Raw genomic sequence first — 22731 nt, forward strand, 5'->3', positions numbered from 1 at the left:
ATCCCTGGATAGACCATACCTTAAAGGGAATGCCATGCAGAATCTTGACATCTTCATAACCTGTTGGGACTCTGATGCCATGGTTCGATTCTCTGAGGAACTCTCATACCTACAAATTTCTTTCTAACTAAGATGCTTTCTATTTACGATTTTCTTCTTTAAAACATTAAGTCCGTACACTTGAAGGTCTTACTTCCGTAGTCCACGTATTCGGGACCGATGCACGAACAGCAGGCGTTAGGAACCAGCGGTACTTGGATGCTCCCATGGGCTCACAGGATATTGTCCACTGATAGATGGCCATGCGATCATCAAAACAAACCACGGTACACAGGTGCTCTGTCGTCACCGGAATAAGGGGCCGGGAACATTATTTCTAGGAACACACACATTTGGGTGATGAGGCTGGTTCACAGTTTCTAAAATAGACGCAGGTTCTCCTGATGTGGAAGTTCCTTTGCAATAGGGATGTAAACCATGTTCCAATTCCACTGGGTGTCTCCTGTGAGAGTCCAGAAGAGAGAGGGGATAGGCTCATGCAGTTCTTCTTTTGTGCTCTTGAAGTGGGAGGAGTGTCACTTTACTTCCGAGGATGACACATAGCGACACAATGCAGCACTGGTCCCAAAGGGCCCCAAGGCCCAGCGTTCAGGCTTTAGAGCAGGAACGATTTCCTTGTCCAGGCCGCCCTGGCACAGCTCCCGAAAGAGCTGCCTCCTGCCGGCCCCACAGGGGGCGGCGCAGAGTTGGGAGAATTTTTTTATTTTCTCATTTTTGTTTTTTTTTTTCTTTTTTTTTGGTTTTTTTGATTTTTTCCGTTATTTTGTGGGGTTTTTTTTGTTTTTTTTTTCTGGTATTTTGTATTTTTTAATTTTTTTTTCTTTTTTCCTTTTTTTGTTTTTTGTTTGGTTTTTTCCATTATTTTGTGGGTTTTTTTTCATTTTTTTTTGTTTTTTTCTGGTATTTTGTGTTTTTTTTTTTTTTTTTTTTTTTTGTAAGATTCTAGTAGGCAAGGCTGCCACATTTCACTTAATACAGGATTGGGGAAGGAGGATTCAGAGGGTTTCAGGATTGGAGGTGAATGCAGGGGAGGTGTGGCCGGGGCCACTGTGTAGGGGTGTGGTCATTAGCCCCGGTCCAGCCAGACCAAGGGGAGATGATGTTAAAGGTTTTGGCCCTTTCTCTACTTGGGAGGACGGCTGACGCGGACTCTGTGCTTCTTCTTGGTCCTCTGGAGAAAGGTATTTTGGATTGGCCGGGAGCCGCCACTGCAAGGGAAGGCAGTGTGGTGTGAATGGTGGCATAGAGAGGTTCTTGGAGTGCAAGCCCCAAGCACAGTCCAAGCTCCCACTCCCCAGCGCCCTGCTAGCACGCGGCTCCAGTCCAACTCTTGGCAATCACTGCCTTCCTAAGTGTGCCCCCTTCTCAGGGATGGATCCCAGAGACGTGGCTGTGGAAGACAGTGAGGCTCTGCCACCCAACCTCCACGGAGCCTCCCGAGGCTGCTGGGGAGCTCACAGCCACGCCCTCTCACTCCATCCTGCCAGCGGGGAATCTGCTGGGGGCCACCTCACACCCCACCCTGCCGGGGGTAGCGCTTCTCCCTCCTCCCATCGCCCCCAGGAGGAAAGAGCAGAGGGGCGGGCCTGACTGCACCACCCTGCTGGCCCCCACCGGCCCTGTCCTGTGTGGGCAGCTCCCACTCACCTTGATCAATGGCTTCCCTTTGCTTCTCTCCTAGAAGGCAGAGGGCATTGCAGTTAGAATGGGGCCCATCTGCCCTTAGGCCCTCTGCGCTGGGGCTCCTCTAGCCACGGGCTCCCACGTGCGTGCACAGGAAGAGGAGCAGCTTGCAGAGGGCAGGGCTGGGGACGCAGCGTGCGGTCAGGTGCAGGCAGTGTGAGGACTGACCCTTCGGAGCTAGGAGGGACATTGGGGCTTCAGGGGAAACGGCCTGGCTTGGGCCACACGTTGTTTGTCTTAGGAAATCTGCTCCCAGGAGGGGCCCCAGATCCTCCCTTATGGGACTTGAAGTCCCAGCTGGGCTGTGCGCCCACAGCACAGGGGTCAGGCGCCTGTGGGTGGCACCTGCTCCCAGGGCCATTGCGCTCAGCTCAGAGCACGGCCTTGAGGCCAGCAGCAGAGCCAGAGCTCAGGACGCCGGTGCCAGGCGCCCAGCTAGGTCCTGGCTACTCACATCCTGCACGTTGTCGTCGTCCACGTGAATCAGGAGAGAATCATTCGGGAAGATTCTCCGATAGGGCACGAGGCCCTTGCTCATCGCCTGTAGGGTTGGCAGGGTGATGGTCAGAGCCCAGGGCTCCCCCCACCCCAATCCGAGCAGACGTCTCAGGCAGCCTGCATCCCCACAGGGCCTCCCACAGCACGGGGGCACCTGGAGAGAATGGACCCCACACCAAAGAAGGAACACACACACACACACACGCACACACATTACACCACAGACACATGGCTATGGAGCTCAGAGCAGGAAGGAGGACACTCCAGGCTCTGGGATTCTCTGGATCTGCTGTGCTGACCGCCCAGCACACCACCCCCACAGAGACTCCAAGGGAACTAAGGTAGGAAGGAGACAGTGGTGTTTCCCCAAGTGCGCTCAGTCCTCCCACTTGCCTTCCTGACTCCAGAAAAACCTTCTTTCGCCCAGGCCCTGCCAGCACGTGTGTGTTAAGGACACCGGCATAGGTCCTACCACAAGAACTGGTGCCCTTTCCCGTCCCTGGCCTTGGCTCCCATCAGTGACACATCAGGTGCCTCCCGACGGAGTGTGGAGACCACCGGCTCCTGGTACTTTAGGCTGAGCTCTATCCTGCCTGCCACTCTTTCTGCTCCACCGCTTCGTTGCACACATTTCATGGCAGGGGAGCAGGCCTCGTCTCTTTAGGGATCGCACTTAACCAAATGGTCCTAGACAGACAGGGGCCAGGTGTGCCGGAGCTGGGGCTGGGGCAACAATCCTTGGGCTCCAGGGGTAGGAAGCGTGGTCCTGGGCAGCAGAGGGCACAGGAAACCCAACCCCCCACATGCAGCCCCTGCCCAGCCCCTCACCACATCCATCCTGGGGAGCTGCTCCGACATCAGCTGGGGAACTGCAGTCAGGGCAGGAGGCTCCTTCCGGCTGCGCACAATCTCTCTGCCCAGCAAAAGATGGTGGCAAGCTTTTTGGGCAGGAACTGCTGCCCAATCCCGGTCCGAATGGCCAGAAGCGCAGGGAGCCTGCTCCTTCACCGTGGCCAGGCAGTTATGGGACTCGTGCTGAGGGCTCCAGGCAGCTGCGCTGTCCTGAGTGAGCCCTGGAGCACAGGCATTGCCCGCTGCGGTGCAAAGCAGGCCCGACACCGGCGTCGAGCTTCTCGGGCCTTCCCTCTTGGCCCCGGAGGCTGCTGTGTCCTCACGCCTGAGCCCCGAAACCATGCTGGAATGTGGCCCCAGCTGAGCACTCCCAGATGGAGTCTGGCAAATTGGGGCTCTTACAAGGAGGAGCACAATAGCGAGTGCTCCTCCCACACACAAAGCCAGAATGGGTGTCTGGACCAGAGCCAGCACCGCAGCCGCGGGCAGAAAGAGGTCCAGCTCTGCCCTGGGAGCTGCGTCTCCGACACTGAATCCTGGAGCAGAGCTAGATCGTGGCTTCACGGCAGGCCTGGAGGATGGAGCTTCATCTCTACTGCGCACCTGAGCCCAGGTGGCCGATGGCTCCAAGCCCGCGTGACAGGCTATAGCTCTCACCACGACAAGAACCATGGCCGGAAATCCAACCACAAAGAGCGCCACAGCTGGTGCTCCAAAACGGTAAAACAACACACTTAAGGAGAGAAGCACCTCCAGGTCTGCACTGCAGTCCGGGTCTTGAAGACTGAGAGGAGGAGACGAGGGCAAACTGGCCTCATCGTCAACGCTACTTCCCAATGCTCCCTGAGCACTGTGCACCAGAGCCAAGCTGGTAGGTGACTCTGATTGGGCACAAGAATTGAATGATCTCAACGCATGGAGCATCAGAAAGCGAACTCCCACATCTGAGAGCATGCCTTCGGGTCCTCGGAAGACAAGCAGCGCCAGGATCTGGATCAGGTCCACTGCCGGCACACCACTGGAGGCCGGCTGGCTGCAAGGGACCATGGGAGCCCCGCTGGCACACGGCTCCCTGTCGGCAGCACTCCATGCTGGAGCTCCATCAGCACCGGGGCCCCGAGCCATGGGGGACGCTGGCTCCGATGGGACACGGGAGCCTAGAGCCTGCATGGCACAGAGCAGCAGAGCCAGTACTGCGAGTCCACAGAGCAGCGCAGCCGGAGCTCCCAGGTCAAAGAGCAGCAGCGCTAAGTACATGAGCAGCTCCAGCTCAGGAGTGAAGAATGAAGATCTAGCGCTTAGAAGGGGAGCCAAGGTGGACGCTGGCTCTGCCTCAGCGATGGCTTCTGGGGCAGGCTGGGCCCCGAGCACAGGTAACAAGCTGAAGCAGGGCTGCATCTCCCCAGAGCGCACCGCTGCTTCTCCTCCACTCAACCCCGGAGCCCCGGAGCAGGAGGGCTCCAGCTCAGCACCGGCCGCCGCTGGTCCCTGGCCACTAAGCTCCGAAGCCCAAGTGGGGGATGATGACGCCTCCCCGCGGGCTGCTCGTGCCCCTTCAGGCCTAGGCAGCAGAGCCGGCGTGGCCCGTGGCTCTTCATCCACACACGCAGCTTGGGCTCCCAGACGCCTGCCAGCCGGATTCAAGGCTGAAGGGGCCTGCGCTCGGGCAGCCGTCGCTGTTCCACCCAGCGTGCAGAGGGCCACCCTCCGGCTGGGAGCGGAAGCCAGCTCGCGAGTCGGGGTCACAGCCACCAGGGCGGCTGCTGCCGGAGCTGCAGGAGGAGACAGGATCTTCTCCACGACTGCTCTGTGCCCAGGCTTTGAGGAATCCCACCACACCCTCCCCCTGGTTTTCCCTGCATGGCCTCTTCCCCATCTCCTAGAGAAGAGGTTGCCGGGGCCCATGCTTGTCTCGTTCCCGGCCCACAGCTCCTTTGGGAGCCTGCTCCCGGGGTGCCCTGCACCATCCGCCCTGCCCAGCCCACGGCTCTGACGCAGGCCCCGCACCCGTAGCCTCGCCCGGGATGGATTCCTGGATCCCCAACTGCGCCAGGAGATGGGAGACATGGCGCTCCAGCTCGGAGCCACACATATGGAGCCGCAGTTGAGCCCGGAGGCGTTGGAGGCACGGATGCTGGGCAGCTTCCAAGAAGTCCTGCGGGCGGCGGTCCAGCCAGGTGTTTATGAGCCCCGAGATGGCACTGGAGGCACATGGGTGGCAAACAGAGTCTCAAGAAAGGCCAGCAGCTCCCATGGTCTTCTTCACCCACCTACGTGGCTTAAAGTCCTGGCAGACACCAGGATTTGCCAATTCGAGCACCTTTGAGCTGTGCCACCAGTGTCAAGCCATCCCAGGCCAGGCCGGCAGACAAGCTCCAAGGAGCGCTGCAAGACCCACAGCTGGGAACAGCTCTGGCCTCTTCTGCAAGTGGCACCGCCTTCTTGCTCTCTGCCCTGGGCCTCTACACACTGTACTCCAAGAAGGCTTGCTGTCTTTCCTGGCACACACAGGGGTCTGCTCCACCTCCTTGGAAACTCCTCTGCCTCCTTCCTCAGCAAGCCACATGGGCTGGCTACAGACTCCACCCCTTCTCCTTGCTGATTGTCTCCGGGTAGCCCTGAGCTGTCATCCAGATTCCTCACAGCGTGTCCGGGGACCTTTCCAAGGACACAGGACCCTCGACCTAAGCTGGACCTCAAGGAGAGCTGAGCAAGCCTGGATGACATGGGCTGTGCTGAGGATGGATACTCACAGGGCTCTGTGCCGAGCCTCAGACTCCACTGCTATTCTATACTAGTACCCAGCGCCTGGAGTCTTCCACCTCCCACAGATGGAGCCCGCAACCCAAGTCTCTGATGACAAGTACAAGAGCTGAGGGGCCCTAGGTTGGCCAAGCCTCACCCTGCAAACCTCACACACACACACACACACACACACACACACACACACACTTGTCTGCACTCTGGAGACATGGGACCTCCCTGGGGATCAAAGCCACTCACTAGCAGCGCTGGTCCCGAGGAATCATCTCCTGGCTGCAGTGGGGAAGGGCAGCAGTCCTTCCTGAGCAGCCCATGGGGGCTTCAAAAGTCCAGAACCTGCGGAGGGGTTGAAGCATCACTGGCCAGCCCAGGACAGCTGGCACATCCTGCTCTTCTCCCATCTTTTACCTCATTGCCTGCATCTCGGCCCTTCCAGTGGAGCTACTTGCTATCTCGTTCCTGCAAGAGGACAAGCAGCTCCTGCCCTGATCAAAAGACCAGTCCACGTGTCTTGCCTCTGGCCTAGACATGCCTGCTCTGTGTACATCTAGGTTGACACCCTTCGCCCAGCGTGCATCCCTTTCCTTCTTGCTGGTGAGAGTCACTGCTTTGTGGGAGGCCTCAAACAAACAGAGTCAAACGGAAGATCCCACAGCCCCCACGGGACCCTGGAAGCTGCCAGCCAGGCCAGGCCTCTCCAAGGACTTCCCTGCTCAACTCCCAGGCAAAGACCACTGCCACAGAGTGAGTTTCTAGGCACACTCCACCCGCCACACTGCATTCCCAAGGCTCCCAGTGCAGCTGAGGAACCCTATCCAATTCCAGTTGGCACTCACCTGCTGAAGAGTAGATCCACCACCTCCTGGGTGTCCTGAAACATCCTGTAGGTGTCCAAGTAGTAGTAAATGAAGCTTGAGTCCTGGATCAACTGGGCAAGCCGCAAGCGCTCTACTTGCTCCTGCAGTGTGCCTGCCATGATGACCTCTGACCCGCTGGCCTCCTCCATAACTGAGGCCAAGCCATCTTCATTCTAGAGGAAAAACATGGAAGGACAGGTCAAGGGCAATGGACAATATGCCCAGAAGACTCATCACCAGTCAGTTGACTCGGGCACCTGGAGAGAATGGACCCCACACCAAAGAAGGAACACACACACACACACGCACACACACACACACACACACACACACACACATTACACCACAGACACATGGCTATGGAGCTCAGAGCAGGAAGGAGGACACTCCAGGCTCTGGGTTTCTCTGGATCTGCTGTGCTGACCGCCCAGCACACCACCCCCACAGAGACTCCAAGGGAACTAAGGTAGGAAGGAGACAGTGGTGTTTCCCCAAGTGCGCTCAGTCCTCCCACTTGCCTTCCTGACTCCAGAAAAACCTTCTTTCGCCCAGGCCCTGCCAGCACGTGTGTGTTAAGGACACCGGCATAGGTCCTACCACAAGAACTGGTGCCCTTTCCCGTCCCTGGCCTTGGCTCCCATCAGTGACACATCAGGTGCCTCCCGACGGAGTGTGGAGACCACCGGCTCCTGGTACTTTAGGCTGAGCTCTATCCTGCCTGCCACTCTTTCTGCTCCACCGCTTCGTTGCACACATTTCATGGCAGGGGAGCAGGCCTCGTCTCTTTAGGGATCGCACTTAACCAAATGGTCCTAGACAGACAGGGGCCAGGTGTGCCGGAGCTGGGGCTGGGGCAACAATCCTTGGGCTCCAGGGGTAGGAAGCGTGGTCCTGGGCAGCAGAGGGCACAGGAAACCCAACCCCCCACATGCAGCCCCTGCCCAGCCCCTCACCACATCCATCCTGGGGAGCTGCTCCGACATCAGCTGGGGAACTGCAGTCAGGGCAGGAGGCTCCTTCCGGCTGCGCACAATCTCTCTGCCCAGCAAAAGATGGTGGCAAGCTTCTTGGGCAGGAACTGCTGCCCGATCCCGGTCCGAATGGCCAGAAGCGGAGGGAGCCTGCTCCTTCACCGTGGCCAGGCAGTTATGGGACTCGTGCTGAGGGCTCCAGGCAGCTGCGCTGTCCTGAGCGAGCCCTGGAGCACAGGCATTGCCCGCTGCGGTGCAAAGCAGGCCCGACACCGGCGTCGAGCTTCTCGGGCCTTCCCTCTTGGCCCCGGAGGCTGCTGTGTCCTCACGCCTGAGCCCCGAAACCATGCTGGAATGTGGCCCCAGCTGAGCACTCCCAGATGGAGTCTGGCAAATTGGGGCTCTTACAAGGAGGAGCACAATAGCGAGTGCTCCTCCCACACACAAAGCCAGAATGGGTGTCTGGACCAGAGCCAGCACCGCAGCCGCGGGCAGAAAGAGGTCCAGCTCTGCCCTGGGAGCTGCGTCTCCGACACTGAATCCTGGAGCAGAGCTAGATCGTGGCTTCACGGCAGGCCTGGAGGATGGAGCTTCATCTCTACTGCGCACCTGAGCCCAGGTGGCCGATGGCTCCAAGCCCGCGTGACAGGCTATAGCTCTCACCACGACAAGAACCATGGCCGGAAATCCAACCACAAAGAGCGCCACAGCTGGTGCTCCAAAACGGTAAAACAACACACTTAAGGAGAGAAGCACCTCCAGGTCTGCACTGCAGTCCGGGTCTTGAAGACTGAGAGGAGGAGACGAGGGCAAACTGGCCTCATCGTCAACGCTACTTCCCAATGCTCCCTGAGCACTGTGCACCAGAGCCAAGCTGGTAGGTGACTCTGATTGGGCACAAGAATTGAATGATCTCAACGCATGGAGCATCAGAAAGCGAACTCCCACATCTGAGAGCATGCCTTCGGGTCCTCGGAAGACAAGCAGCGCCAGGATCTGGATCAGGTCCACTGCCGGCACACCACTGGAGGCCGGCTGGCTGCAAGGGACCATGGGAGCCCCGCTGGCACACGGCTCCCTGTCGGCAGCACTCCATGCTGGAGCTCCATCAGCACCGGGGCCCCGAGCCATGGGGGACGCTGGCTCCGATGGGACACGGGAGCCTAGAGCCTGCATGGCACAGAGCAGCAGAGCCAGTACTGCGAGTCCACAGAGCAGCGCAGCCGGAGCTCCCAGGTCAAAGAGCAGCAGCGCTAAGTACATGAGCAGCTCCAGCTCAGGAGTGAAGAATGAAGATCTAGCGCTTAGAAGGGGAGCCAAGGTGGACGCTGGCTCTGCCTCAGCGATGGCTTCTGGGGCAGGCTGGGCCCCGAGCACAGGTAACAAGCTGAAGCAGGGCTGCATCTCCCCAGAGCGCACCGCTGCTTCTCCTCCACTCAACCCCGGAGCCCCGGAGCAGGAGGGCTCCAGCTCAGCACCGGCCGCCGCTGGTCCCTGGCCACTAAGCTCCGAAGCCCAAGTGGGGGATGATGACGCCTCCCCGCGGGCTGCTCGTGCCCCTTCAGGCCTAGGCAGCAGAGCCGGCGTGGCCCGTGGCTCTTCATCCACACACGCAGCTTGGGCTCCCAGACGCCTGCCAGCCGGATTCAAGGCTGAAGGGGCCTGCGCTCGGGCAGCCGTCGCTGTTCCACCCAGCGTGCAGAGGGCCACCCTCCGGCTGGGAGCGGAAGCCAGCTCGCGAGTCGGGGTCACAGCCACCAGGGCGGCTGCTGCCGGAGCTGCAGGAGGAGACAGGATCTTCTCCACGACTGCTCTGTGCCCAGGCTTTGAGGAATCCCACCACACCCTCCCCCTGGTTTTCCCTGCATGGCCTCTTCCCCATCTCCTAGAGAAGAGGTTGCCGGGGCCCATGCTTGTCTCGTTCCCGGCCCACAGCTCCTTTGGGAGCCTGCTCCCGGGGTGCCCTGCACCATCCGCCCTGCCCAGCCCACGGCTCTGACGCAGGCCCCGCACCCGTAGCCTCGCCCGGGATGGATTCCTGGATCCCCAACTGCGCCAGGAGATGGGAGACATGGCGCTCCAGCTCGGAGCCACACATATGGAGCCGCAGTTGAGCCCGGAGGCGTTGGAGGCACGGATGCTGGGCAGCTTCCAAGAAGTCCTGCGGGCGGCGGTCCAGCCAGGTGTTTATGAGCCCCGAGATGGCACTGGAGGCACATGGGTGGCAAACAGAGTCTCAAGAAAGGCCAGCAGCTCCCATGGTCTTCTTCACCCACCTACGTGGCTTAAAGTCCTGGCAGACACCAGGATTTGCCAATTCGAGCACCTTTGAGCTGTGCCACCAGTGTCAAGCCATCCCAGGCCAGGCCGGCAGACAAGCTCCAAGGAGCGCTGCAAGACCCACAGCTGGGAACAGCTCTGGCCTCTTCTGCAAGTGGCACCGCCTTCTTGCTCTCTGCCCTGGGCCTCTACACACTGTACTCCAAGAAGGCTTGCTGTCTTTCCTGGCACACACAGGGGTCTGCTCCACCTCCTTGGAAACTCCTCTGCCTCCTTCCTCAGCAAGCCACATGGGCTGGCTACAGACTCCACCCCTTCTCCTTGCTGATTGTCTCCGGGTAGCCCTGAGCTGTCATCCAGATTCCTCACAGCGTGTCCGGGGACCTTTCCAAGGACACAGGACCCTCGACCTAAGCTGGACCTCAAGGAGAGCTGAGCAAGCCTGGATGACATGGGCTGTGCTGAGGATGGATTCTCACAGGGCTCTGTGCCGAGCCTCAGACTCCACTGCTATTCTATACTAGTACCCAGCGCCTGGAGTCTTCCACCTCCCACAGATGGAGCCCGCAACCCAAGTCTCTGATGACAAGTACAAGAGCTGAGGGGCCCTAGGTTGGCCAAGCCTCACCCTGCAAACCTCACACACACACACACACACACACACACACACACACACACTTGTCTGCACTCTGGAGACATGGGACCTCCCTGGGGATCAAAGCCACTCACTAGCAGCGCTGGTCCCGAGGAATCATCTCCTGGCTGCAGTGGGGAAGGGCAGCAGTCCTTCCTGAGCAGCCCATGGGGGCTTCAAAAGTCCAGAACCTGCGGAGGGGTTGAAGCATCACTGGCCAGCCCAGGACAGCTGGCACATCCTGCTCTTCTCCCATCTTTTACCTCATTGCCTGCATCTCGGCCCTTCCAGTGGAGCTACTTGCTATCTCGTTCCTGCAAGAGGACAAGCAGCTCCTGCCCTGATCAAAAGACCAGTCCACGTGTCTTGCCTCTGGCCTAGACATGCCTGCTCTGTGTACATCTAGGTTGACACCCTTCGCCCAGCGTGCATCCCTTTCCTTCTTGCTGGTGAGAGTCACTGCTTTGTGGGAGGCCTCAAACAAACAGAGTCAAACGGAAGATCCCACAGCCCCCACGGGACCCTGGAAGCTGCCAGCCAGGCCAGGCCTCTCCAAGGACTTCCCTGCTCAACTCCCAGGCAAAGACCACTGCCACAGAGTGAGTTTCTAGGCACACTCCACCCGCCACACTGCATTCCCAAGGCTCCCAGTGCAGCTGAGGAACCCTATCCAATTCCAGTTGGCACTCACCTGCTGAAGAGTAGATCCACCACCTCCTGGGTGTCCTGAAACATCCTGTAGGTGTCCAAGTAGTAGTAAATGAAGCTTGAGTCCTGGATCAACTGGGCAAGCCGCAAGCGCTCTACTTGCTCCTGCAGTGTGCCTGCCATGATGACCTCTGACCCGCTGGCCTCCTCCATAACTGAGGCCAAGCCATCTTCATTCTAGAGGAAAAACATGGAAGGACAGGTCAAGGGCAATGGACAATATGCCCAGAAGACTCATCACCAGTCAGTTGACTCGGGCACCTGGAGAGAATGGACCCCACACCAAAGAAGGAACACACACACACACACGCACACACACACACACACACACACACACACACACACACATTACACCACAGACACATGGCTATGGAGCTCAGAGCAGGAAGGAGGACACTCCAGGCTCTGGGATTCTCTGGATCTGCTGTGCTGACCGCCCAGCACACCACCCCCACAGAGACTCCAAGGGAACTAAGGTAGGAAGGAGACAGTGGTGTTTCCCCAAGTGCGCTCAGTCCTCCCACTTGCCTTCCTGACTCCAGAAAAACCTTCTTTCGCCCAGGCCCTGCCAGCACGTGTGTGTTAAGGACACCGGCATAGGTCCTACCACAAGAACTGGTGCCCTTTCCCGTCCCTGGCCTTGGCTCCCATCAGTGACACATCAGGTGCCTCCCGACGGAGTGTGGAGACCACCGGCTCCTGGTACTTTAGGCTGAGCTCTATCCTGCCTGCCACTCTTTCTGCTCCACCGCTTCGTTGCACACATTTCATGGCAGGGGAGCAGGCCTCGTCTCTTTAGGGATCGCACTTAACCAAATGGTCCTAGACAGACAGGGGCCAGGTGTGCCGGAGCTGGGGCTGGGGCAACTATCCTTGGGCTCCAGGGGTAGGAAGCGTGGTCCTGGGCAGCAGAGGGCACAGGAAACCCAACCCCCCACATGCAGCCCCTGCCCAGCCCCTCACCACATCCATCCTGGGGAGCTGCTCCGACATCAGCTGGGGAACTGCAGTCAGGGCAGGAGGCTCCTTCCGGCTGCGCACAATCTCTCTGCCCAGCAAAAGATGGTGGCAAGCTTCTTGGGCAGGAACTGCTGCCCAATCCCGGTCCGAATGGCCAGAAGCGGAGGGAGCCTGCTCCTTCACCGTGGCCAGGCAGTTATGGGACTCGTGCTGAGGGCTCCAGGCAGCTGCGCTGTCCTGAGCGAGCCCTGGAGCACAGGCATTGCCCGCTGCGGTGCAAAGCAGGCCCGACACCGGCGTCGAGCTTCTCGGGCCTTCCCTCTTGGCCCCGGAGGCTGCTGTGTCCTCACGCCTGAGCCCCGAAACCATGCTGGAATGTGGCCCCAGCTGAGCACTCCCAGATGGAGTCTGGCAAATTGGGGCTCTTACAAGGAGGAGCACAATAGCGAGTGCTCCTCCCACACACAAAGCCAGAATGGGTGTCTGGACCAGAGCCAGCACCGCAGCCGCGGGCAGAAAGAGGTCCAGCTCTGCCCTGGGAGCTGCGTCTCCGACACTGAATCCTGGAGCAGAGCTAGATCGTGGCTTCACGGCAGGCCTGGAGGATGGAGCTTCATCTCTACTGCGCACCTGAGCCCAGGTGGCCGATGGCTCCAAGCCCGCGTGACAGGCTATAGCTCTCACCACGACAAGAACCATGGCCGGAAATCCAACCACAAAGAGCGCCACAGCTGGTGCTCCAAAACGGTAAAACAACACACTTAAGGAGAGAAGCACCTCCAGGTCTGCACTGCAGTCCGGGTCTTGAAGACTGAGAGGAGGAGACGAGGGCAAACTGGCCTCATCGTCAACGCTACTTCCCAATGCTCCCTGAGCACTGTGCACCAGAGCCAAGCTGGTAGGTGACTCTGATTGGGCACAAGAATTGAATGATCTCAACGCATGGAGCATCAGAAAGCGAACTCCCACATCTGAGAGCATGCCTTCGGGTCCTCGGAAGACAAGCAGCGCCAGGATCTGGATCAGGTCCACTGCCGGCACACCACTGGAGGCCGGCTGGCTGCAAGGGACCATGGGAGCCCCGCTGGCACACGGCTCCCTGTCGGCAGCACTCCATGCTGGAGCTCCATCAGCACCGGGGCCCCGAGCCATGGGGGACGCTGGCTCCGATGGGACACGGGAGCCTAGAGCCTGCATGGCACAGAGCAGCAGAGCCAGTACTGCGAGTCCACAGAGCAGCGCAGCCGGAGCTCCCAGGTCAAAGAGCAGCAGCGCTAAGTACATGAGCAGCTCCAGCTCAGGAGTGAAGAATGAAGATCTAGCGCTTAGAAGGGGAGCCAAGGTGGACGCTGGCTCTGCCTCAGCGATGGCTTCTGGGGCAGGCTGGGCCCCGAGCACAGGTAACAAGCTGAAGCAGGGCTGCATCTCCCCAGAGCGCACCGCTGCTTCTCCTCCACTCAACCCCGGAGCCCCGGAGCAGGAGGGCTCCAGCTCAGCACCGGCCGCCGCTGGTCCCTGGCCACTAAGCTCCGAAGCCCAAGTGGGGGATGATGACGCCTCCCCGCGGGCTGCTCGTGCCCCTTCAGGCCTAGGCAGCAGAGCCGGCGTGGCCCGTGGCTCTTCATCCACACACGCAGCTTGGGCTCCCAGACGCCTGCCAGCCGGATTCAAGGCTGAAGGGGCCTGCGCTCGGGCAGCCGTCGCTGTTCCACCCAGCGTGCAGAGGGCCACCCTCCGGCTGGGAGCGGAAGCCAGCTCGCGAGTCGGGGTCACAGCCACCAGGGCGGCTGCTGCCGGAGCTGCAGGAGGAGACAGGATCTTCTCCACGACTGCTCTGTGCCCAGGCTTTGAGGAATCCCACCACACCCTCCCCCTGGTTTTCCCTGCATGGCCTCTTCCCCATCTCCTAGAGAAGAGGTTGCCGGGGCCCATGCTTGTCTCGTTCCCGGCCCACAGCTCCTTTGGGAGCCTGCTCCCGGGGTGCCCTGCACCATCCGCCCTGCCCAGCCCACGGCTCTGACGCAGGCCCCGCACCCGTAGCCTCGCCCGGGATGGATTCCTGGATCCCCAACTGCGCCAGGAGATGGGAGACATGGCGCTCCAGCTCGGAGCCACACATATGGAGCCGCAGTTGAGCCCGGAGGCGTTGGAGGCACGGATGCTGGGCAGCTTCCAAGAAGTCCTGCGGGCGGCGGTCCAGCCAGGTGTTTATGAGCCCCGAGATGGCACTGGAGGCACATGGGTGGCAAACAGAGTCTCAAGAAAGGCCAGCAGCTCCCATGGTCTTCTTCACCCACCTACGTGGCTTAAAGTCCTGGCAGACACCAGGATTTGCCAATTCGAGCACCTTTGAGCTGTGCCACCAGTGTCAAGCCATCCCAGGCCAGGCCGGCAGACAAGCTCCAAGGAGCGCTGCAAGACCCACAGCTGGGAACAGCTCTGGCCTCTTCTGCAAGTGGCACCGCCTTCTTGCTCTCTGCCCTGGGCCTCTACACACTGTACTCCAAGAAGGCTTGCTGTCTTTCCTGGCACACACAGGGGTCTGCTCCACCTCCTTGGAAACTCCTCTGCCTCCTTCCTCAGCAAGCCACATGGGCTGGCTACAGACTCCACCCCTTCTCCTTGCTGATTGTCTCCGGGTAGCCCTGAGCTGTCATCCAGATTCCTCACAGCGTGTCCGGGGACCTTTCCAAGGACACAGGACCCTCGACCTAAGCTGGACCTCAAGGAGAGCTGAGCAAGCCTGGATGACATGGGCTGTGCTGAGGATGGATTCTCACAGGGCTCTGTGCCGAGCCTCAGACTCCACTGCTATTCTATACTAGTACCCAGCGCCTGGAGTCTTCCACCTCCCACAGATGGAGCCCGCAACCCAAGTCTCTGATGACAAGTACAAGAGCTGAGGGGCCCTAGGTTGGCCAAGCCTCACCCTGCAAACCTCACACACACACACACACACACACACACACACACACACACTTGTCTGCACTCTGGAGACATGGGACCTCCCTGGGGATCAAAGCCACTCACTAGCAGCGCTGGTCCCGAGGAATCATCTCCTGGCTGCAGTGGGGAAGGGCAGCAGTCCTTCCTGAGCAGCCCATGGGGGCTTCAAAAGTCCAGAACCTGCGGAGGGGTTGAAGCATCACTGGCCAGCCCAGGACAGCTGGCACATCCTGCTCTTCTCCCATCTTTTACCTCATTGCCTGCATCTCGGCCCTTCCAGTGGAGCTACTTGCTATCTCGTTCCTGCAAGAGGACAAGCAGCTCCTGCCCTGATCAAAAGACCAGTCCACGTGTCTTGCCTCTGGCCTAGACATGCCTGCTCTGTGTACATCTAGGTTGACACCCTTCGCCCAGCGTGCATCCCTTTCCTTCTTGCTGGTGAGAGTCACTGCTTTGTGGGAGGCCTCAAACAAACAGAGTCAAACGGAAGATCCCACAGCCCCCACGGGACCCTGGAAGCTGCCAGCCAGGCCAGGCCTCTCCAAGGACTTCCCTGCTCAACTCCCAGGCAAAGACCACTGCCACAGAGTGAGTTTCTAGGCACACTCCACCCGCCACACTGCATTCCCAAGGCTCCCAGTGCAGCTGAGGAACCCTATCCAATTCCAGTTGGCACTCACCTGCTGAAGAGTAGATCCACCACCTCCTGGGTGTCCTGAAACATCCTGTAGGTGTCCAAGTAGTAGTAAATGAAGCTTGAGTCCTGGATCAACTGGGCAAGCCGCAAGCGCTCTACTTGCTCCTGCAGTGTGCCTGCCATGATGACCTCTGACCCGCTGGCCTCCTCCATAACTGAGGCCAAGCCATCTTCATTCTAGAGGAAAAACATGGAAGGACAGGTCAAGGGCAATGGACAATATGCCCAGAAGACTCATCACCAGTCAGTTGACTCGGGCACCTGGAGAGAATGGACCCCACACCAAAGAAGGAACACACACACACACACGCACACACACACACACACACACACACACACACATTACACCACAGACACATGGCTATGGAGCTCAGAGCAGGAAGGAGGACACTCCAGGCTCTGGGATTCTCTGGATCTGCTGTGCTGACCGCCCAGCACACCACCCCCACAGAGACTCCAAGGGAACTAAGGTAGGAAGGAGACAGTGGTGTTTCCCCAAGTGCGCTCAGTCCTCCCACTTGCCTTCCTGACTCCAGAAAAACCTTCTTTCGCCCAGGCCCTGCCAGCACGTGTGTGTTAAGGACACCGGCATAGGTCCTACCACAAGAACTGGTGCCCTTTCCCGTCCCTGGCCTTGGCTCCCATCAGTGACACATCAGGTGCCTCCCGACGGAGTGTGGAGACCACCGGCTCCTGGTACTTTAGGCTGAGCTCTATCCTGCCTGCCACTCTTTCTGCTCCACCGCTTCGTTGCACACATTTCATGGCAGGGGAGCAGGCCTCGTCTCTTTAGGGATCGCACTTAACCAAATGGTCCTAGACAGACAGGGGCCAGGTGTGCCGGAGCTGGGGCTGGGGCAACTATCCTTGGGCTCCAGGGGTAGGAAGCGTGGTCCTGGGCAGCAGAGGGCACAGGAAACCCAACCCCCCACATGCAGCCCCTGCCCAGCCCCTCACCACATCCATCCTGGGGAGCTGCTCCGACATCAGCTGGGGAACTGCAGTCAGGGCAGGAGGCTCCTTCCGGCTGCGCACAATCTCTCTGCCCAGCAAAAGATGGTGGCAAGCTTCTTGGGCAGGAACTGCTGCCCGATCCCGGTCCGAATGGCCAGAAGCGGAGGGAGCCTGCTCCTTCACCGTGGCCAGGCAGTTATGGGACTCGTGCTGAGGGCTCCAGGCAGCTGCGCTGTCCTGAGCGAGCCCTGGAGCACAGGCATTGCCCGCTGCGGTGCAAAGCAGGCCCGACACCGGCGTCGAGCTTCTCGGGCCTTCCCTCTTGGCCCCGGAGGCTGCTGTGTCCTCACGCCTGAGCCCCGAAACCATGCTGGAATGTGGCCCCAGCTGAGCACTCCCAGATGGAGTCTGGCAAATTGGGGCTCTTACAAGGAGGAGCACAATAGCGAGTGCTCCTCCCACACACAAAGCCAGAATGGGTGTCTGGACCAGAGCCAGCACCGCAGCCGCGGGCAGAAAGAGGTCCAGCTCTGCCCTGGGAGCTGCGTCTCCGACACTGAATCCTGGAGCAGAGCTAGATCGTGGCTTCACGGCAGGCCTGGAGGATGGAGCTTCATCTCTACTGCGCACCTGAGCCCAGGTGGCCGATGGCTCCAAGCCCGCGTGACAGGCTATAGCTCTCACCACGACAAGAACCATGGCCGGAAATCCAACCACAAAGAGCGCCACAGCTGGTGCTCCAAAACGGTAAAACAACACACTTAAGGAGAGAAGCACCTCCAGGTCTGCACTGCAGTCCGGGTCTTGAAGACTGAGAGGAGGAGACGAGGGCAAACTGGCCTCATCGTCAACGCTACTTCCCAATGCTCCCTGAGCACTGTGCACCAGAGCCAAGCTGGTAGGTGACTCTGATTGGGCACAAGAATTGAATGATCTCAACGCATGGAGCATCAGAAAGCGAACTCCCACATCTGAGAGCATGCCTTCGGGTCCTCGGAAGACAAGCAGCGCCAGGATCTGGATCAGGTCCACTGCCGGCACACCACTGGAGGCCGGCTGGCTGCAAGGGACCATGGGAGCCCCGCTGGCACACGGCTCCCTGTCGGCAGCACTCCATGCTGGAGCTCCATCAGCACCGGGGCCCCGAGCCATGGGGGACGCTGGCTCCGATGGGACACGGGAGCCTAGAGCCTGCATGGCACAGAGCAGCAGAGCCAGTACTGCGAGTCCACAGAGCAGCGCAGCCGGAGCTCCCAGGTCAAAGAGCAGCAGCGCTAAGTACATGAGCAGCTCCAGCTCAGGAGTGAAGAATGAAGATCTAGCGCTTAGAAGGGGAGCCAAGGTGGACGCTGGCTCTGCCTCAGCGATGGCTTCTGGGGCAGGCTGGGCCCCGAGCACAGGTAACAAGCTGAAGCAGGGCTGCATCTCCCCAGAGCGCACCGCTGCTTCTCCTCCACTCAACCCCGGAGCCCCGGAGCAGGAGGGCTCCAGCTCAGCACCGGCCGCCGCTGGTCCCTGGCCACTAAGCTCCGAAGCCCAAGTGGGGGATGATGACGCCTCCCCGCGGGCTGCTCGTGCCCCTTCAGGCCTAGGCAGCAGAGCCGGCGTGGCCCGTGGCTCTTCATCCACACACGCAGCTTGGGCTCCCAGACGCCTGCCAGCCGGATTCAAGGCTGAAGGGGCCTGCGCTCGGGCAGCCGTCGCTGTTCCACCCAGCGTGCAGAGGGCCACCCTCCGGCTGGGAGCGGAAGCCAGCTCGCGAGTCGGGGTCACAGCCACCAGGGCGGCTGCTGCCGGAGCTGCAGGAGGAGACAGGATCTTCTCCACGACTGCTCTGTGCCCAGGCTTTGAGGAATCCCACCACACCCTCCCCCTGGTTTTCCCTGCATGGCCTCTTCCCCATCTCCTAGAGAAGAGGTTGCCGGGGCCCATGCTTGTCTCGTTCCCGGCCCACAGCTCCTTTGGGAGCCTGCTCCCGGGGTGCCCTGCACCATCCGCCCTGCCCAGCCCACGGCTCTGACGCAGGCCCCGCACCCGTAGCCTCGCCCGGGATGGATTCCTGGATCCCCAACTGCGCCAGGAGATGGGAGACATGGCGCTCCAGCTCGGAGCCACACATATGGAGCCGCAGTTGAGCCCGGAGGCGTTGGAGGCACGGATGCTGGGCAGCTTCCAAGAAGTCCTGCGGGCGGCGGTCCAGCCAGGTGTTTATGAGCCCCGAGATGGCACTGGAGGCACATGGGTGGCAAACAGAGTCTCAAGAAAGGCCAGCAGCTCCCATGGTCTTCTTCACCCACCTACGTGGCTTAAAGTCCTGGCAGACACCAGGATTTGCCAATTCGAGCACCTTTGAGCTGTGCCACCAGTGTCAAGCCATCCCAGGCCAGGCCGGCAGACAAGCTCCAAGGAGCGCTGCAAGACCCACAGCTGGGAACAGCTCTGGCCTCTTCTGCAAGTGGCACCGCCTTCTTGCTCTCTGCCCTGGGCCTCTACACACTGTACTCCAAGAAGGCTTGCTGTCTTTCCTGGCACACACAGGGGTCTGCTCCACCTCCTTGGAAACTCCTCTGCCTCCTTCCTCAGCAAGCCACATGGGCTGGCTACAGACTCCACCCCTTCTCCTTGCTGATTGTCTCCGGGTAGCCCTGAGCTGTCATCCAGATTCCTCACAGCGTGTCCGGGGACCTTTCCAAGGACACAGGACCCTCGACCTAAGCTGGACCTCAAGGAGAGCTGAGCAAGCCTGGATGACATGGGCTGTGCTGAGGATGGATTCTCACAGGGCTCTGTGCCGAGCCTCAGACTCCACTGCTATTCTATACTAGTACCCAGCGCCTGGAGTCTTCCACCTCCCACAGATGGAGCCCGCAACCCAAGTCTCTGATGACAAGTACAAGAGCTGAGGGGCCCTAGGTTGGCCAAGCCTCACCCTGCAAACCTCACACACACACACACACACACACACACACACACACACTTGTCTGCACTCTGGAGACATGGGACCTCCCTGGGGATCAAAGCCACTCACTAGCAGCGCTGGTCCCGAGGAATCATCTCCTGGCTGCAGTGGGGAAGGGCAGCAGTCCTTCCTGAGCAGCCCATGGGGGCTTCAAAAGTCCAGAACCTGCGGAGGGGTTGAAGCATCACTGGCCAGCCCAGGACAGCTGGCACATCCTGCTCTTCTCCCATCTTTTACCTCATTGCCTGCATCTCGGCCCTTCCAGTGGAGCTACTTGCTATCTCGTTCCTGCAAGAGGACAAGCAGCTCCTGCCCTGATCAAAAGACCAGTCCACGTGTCTTGCCTCTGGCCTAGACATGCCTGCTCTGTGTACATCTAGGTTGACACCCTTCGCCCAGCGTGCATCCCTTTCCTTCTTGCTGGTGAGAGTCACTGCTTTGTGGGAGGCCTCAAACAAACAGAGTCAAACGGAAGATCCCACAGCCCCCACGGGACCCTGGAAGCTGCCAGCCAGGCCAGGCCTCTCCAAGGACTTCCCTGCTCAACTCCCAGGCAAAGACCACTGCCACAGAGTGAGTTTCTAGGCACACTCCACCCGCCACACTGCATTCCCAAGGCTCCCAGTGCAGCTGAGGAACCCTATCCAATTCCAGTTGGCACTCACCTGCTGAAGAGTAGATCCACCACCTCCTGGGTGTCCTGAAACATCCTGTAGGTGTCCAAGTAGTAGTAAATGAAGCTTGAGTCCTGGATCAACTGGGCAAGCCGCAAGCGCTCTACTTGCTCCTGCAGTGTGCCTGCCATGATGACCTCTGACCCGCTGGCCTCCTCCATAACTGAGGCCAAGCCATCTTCATTCTAGAGGAAAAACATGGAAGGACAGGTCAAGGGCAATGGACAATATGCCCAGAAGACTCATCACCAGTCAGTTGACTCGGGCACCTGGAGAGAATGGACCCCACACCAAAGAAGGAACACACACACACACACGCACACACACACACACACACACACACACACACACACACATTACACCACAGACACATGGCTATGGAGCTCAGAGCAGGAAGGAGGACACTCCAGGCTCTGGGATTCTCTGGATCTGCTGTGCTGACCGCCCAGCACACCACCCCCACAGAGACTCCAAGGGAACTAAGGTAGGAAGGAGACAGTGGTGTTTCCCCAAGTGCGCTCAGTCCTCCCACTTGCCTTCCTGACTCCAGAAAAACCTTCTTTCGCCCAGGCCCTGCCAGCACGTGTGTGTTAAGGACACCGGCATAGGTCCTACCACAAGAACTGGTGCCCTTTCCCGTCCCTGGCCTTGGCTCCCATCAGTGACACATCAGGTGCCTCCCGACGGAGTGTGGAGACCACCGGCTCCTGGTACTTTAGGCTGAGCTCTATCCTGCCTGCCACTCTTTCTGCTCCACCGCTTCGTTGCACACATTTCATGGCAGGGGAGCAGGCCTCGTCTCTTTAGGGATCGCACTTAACCAAATGGTCCTAGACAGACAGGGGCCAGGTGTGCCGGAGCTGGGGCTGGGGCAACTATCCTTGGGCTCCAGGGGTAGGAAGCGTGGTCCTGGGCAGCAGAGGGCACAGGAAACCCAACCCCCCACATGCAGCCCCTGCCCAGCCCCTCACCACATCCATCCTGGGGAGCTGCTCCGACATCAGCTGGGGAACTGCAGTCAGGGCAGGAGGCTCCTTCCGGCTGCGCACAATCTCTCTGCCCAGCAAAAGATGGTGGCAAGCTTCTTGGGCAGGAACTGCTGCCCAATCCCGGTCCGAATGGCCAGAAGCGGAGGGAGCCTGCTCCTTCACCGTGGCCAGGCAGTTATGGGACTCGTGCTGAGGGCTCCAGGCAGCTGCGCTGTCCTGAGCGAGCCCTGGAGCACAGGCATTGCCCGCTGCGGTGCAAAGCAGGCCCGACACCGGCGTCGAGCTTCTCGGGCCTTCCCTCTTGGCCCCGGAGGCTGCTGTGTCCTCACGCCTGAGCCCCGAAACCATGCTGGAATGTGGCCCCAGCTGAGCACTCCCAGATGGAGTCTGGCAAATTGGGGCTCTTACAAGGAGGAGCACAATAGCGAGTGCTCCTCCCACACACAAAGCCAGAATGGGTGTCTGGACCAGAGCCAGCACCGCAGCCGCGGGCAGAAAGAGGTCCAGCTCTGCCCTGGGAGCTGCGTCTCCGACACTGAATCCTGGAGCAGAGCTAGATCGTGGCTTCACGGCAGGCCTGAGGATGGAGCTTCATCTCTACTGCGCACCTGAGCCCAGGTGGCCGATGGCTCCAAGCCCGCGTGACAGGCTATAGCTCTCACCACGACAAGAACCATGGCCGGAAATCCAACCACAAAGAGCGCCACAGCTGGTGCTCCAAAACGGTAAAACAACACACTTAAGGAGAGAAGCACCTCCAGGTCTGCACTGCAGTCCGGGTCTTGAAGACTGAGAGGAGGAGACGAGGGCAAACTGGCCTCATCGTCAACGCTACTTCCCAATGCTCCCTGAGCACTGTGCACCAGAGCCAAGCTGGTAGGTGACTCTGATTGGGCACAAGAATTGAATGATCTCAACGCATGGAGCATCAGAAAGCGAACTCCCACATCTGAGAGCATGCCTTCGGGTCCTCGGAAGACAAGCAGCGCCAGGATCTGGATCAGGTCCACTGCCGGCACACCACTGGAGGCCGGCTGGCTGCAAGGGACCATGGGAGCCCCGCTGGCACACGGCTCCCTGTCGGCAGCACTCCATGCTGGAGCTCCATCAGCACCGGGGCCCCGAGCCATGGGGGACTCTGGCTCCGATGGGACACGGGAGCCTAGAGCCTGCATGGCACAGAGCAGCAGAGCCAGTACTGCGAGTCCACAGAGCAGCGCAGCCGGAGCTCCCAGGTCAAAGAGCA

At 59.7% G+C, this 22731-nt stretch overlaps 1 protein-coding gene across 1 annotated transcript; it reads right to left on the bottom strand.

The window, feature by feature from the left end:
* Positions 1–1014: 1014 nt before the first annotated feature.
* On the bottom strand, positions 1015–22051 carry LOC125362644. Its single transcript, XM_048361459.1, has 20 exons — positions 21468–22051; positions 20488–20681; positions 19892–19987; positions 18898–19091; positions 16867–18662; positions 15893–16086; positions 15297–15392; positions 14301–14494; positions 12270–14065; positions 11290–11483; positions 10694–10789; positions 9698–9891; positions 7667–9462; positions 6693–6886; positions 6097–6192; positions 5101–5294; positions 3070–4865; positions 2198–2284; positions 1708–1737; positions 1015–1268 (listed from the first exon to the last, which is right to left on the bottom strand). The coding sequence occupies exons 1-20, from the start codon at positions 21831–21833 to the stop codon at positions 1056–1058; spliced, it is 9816 nt and encodes a 3271-aa protein (XP_048217416.1). The 5' UTR covers positions 21834–22051; the 3' UTR covers positions 1015–1055.
* Positions 22052–22731: the final 680 nt, after the last annotated feature.

The sequence above is a fragment of the Perognathus longimembris genome, chromosome 13 (genome assembly GCF_023159225.1).
Source record: "Perognathus longimembris pacificus isolate PPM17 chromosome 13, ASM2315922v1, whole genome shotgun sequence".
NCBI lineage: Eukaryota > Metazoa > Chordata > Mammalia > Rodentia > Heteromyidae > Perognathus > Perognathus longimembris.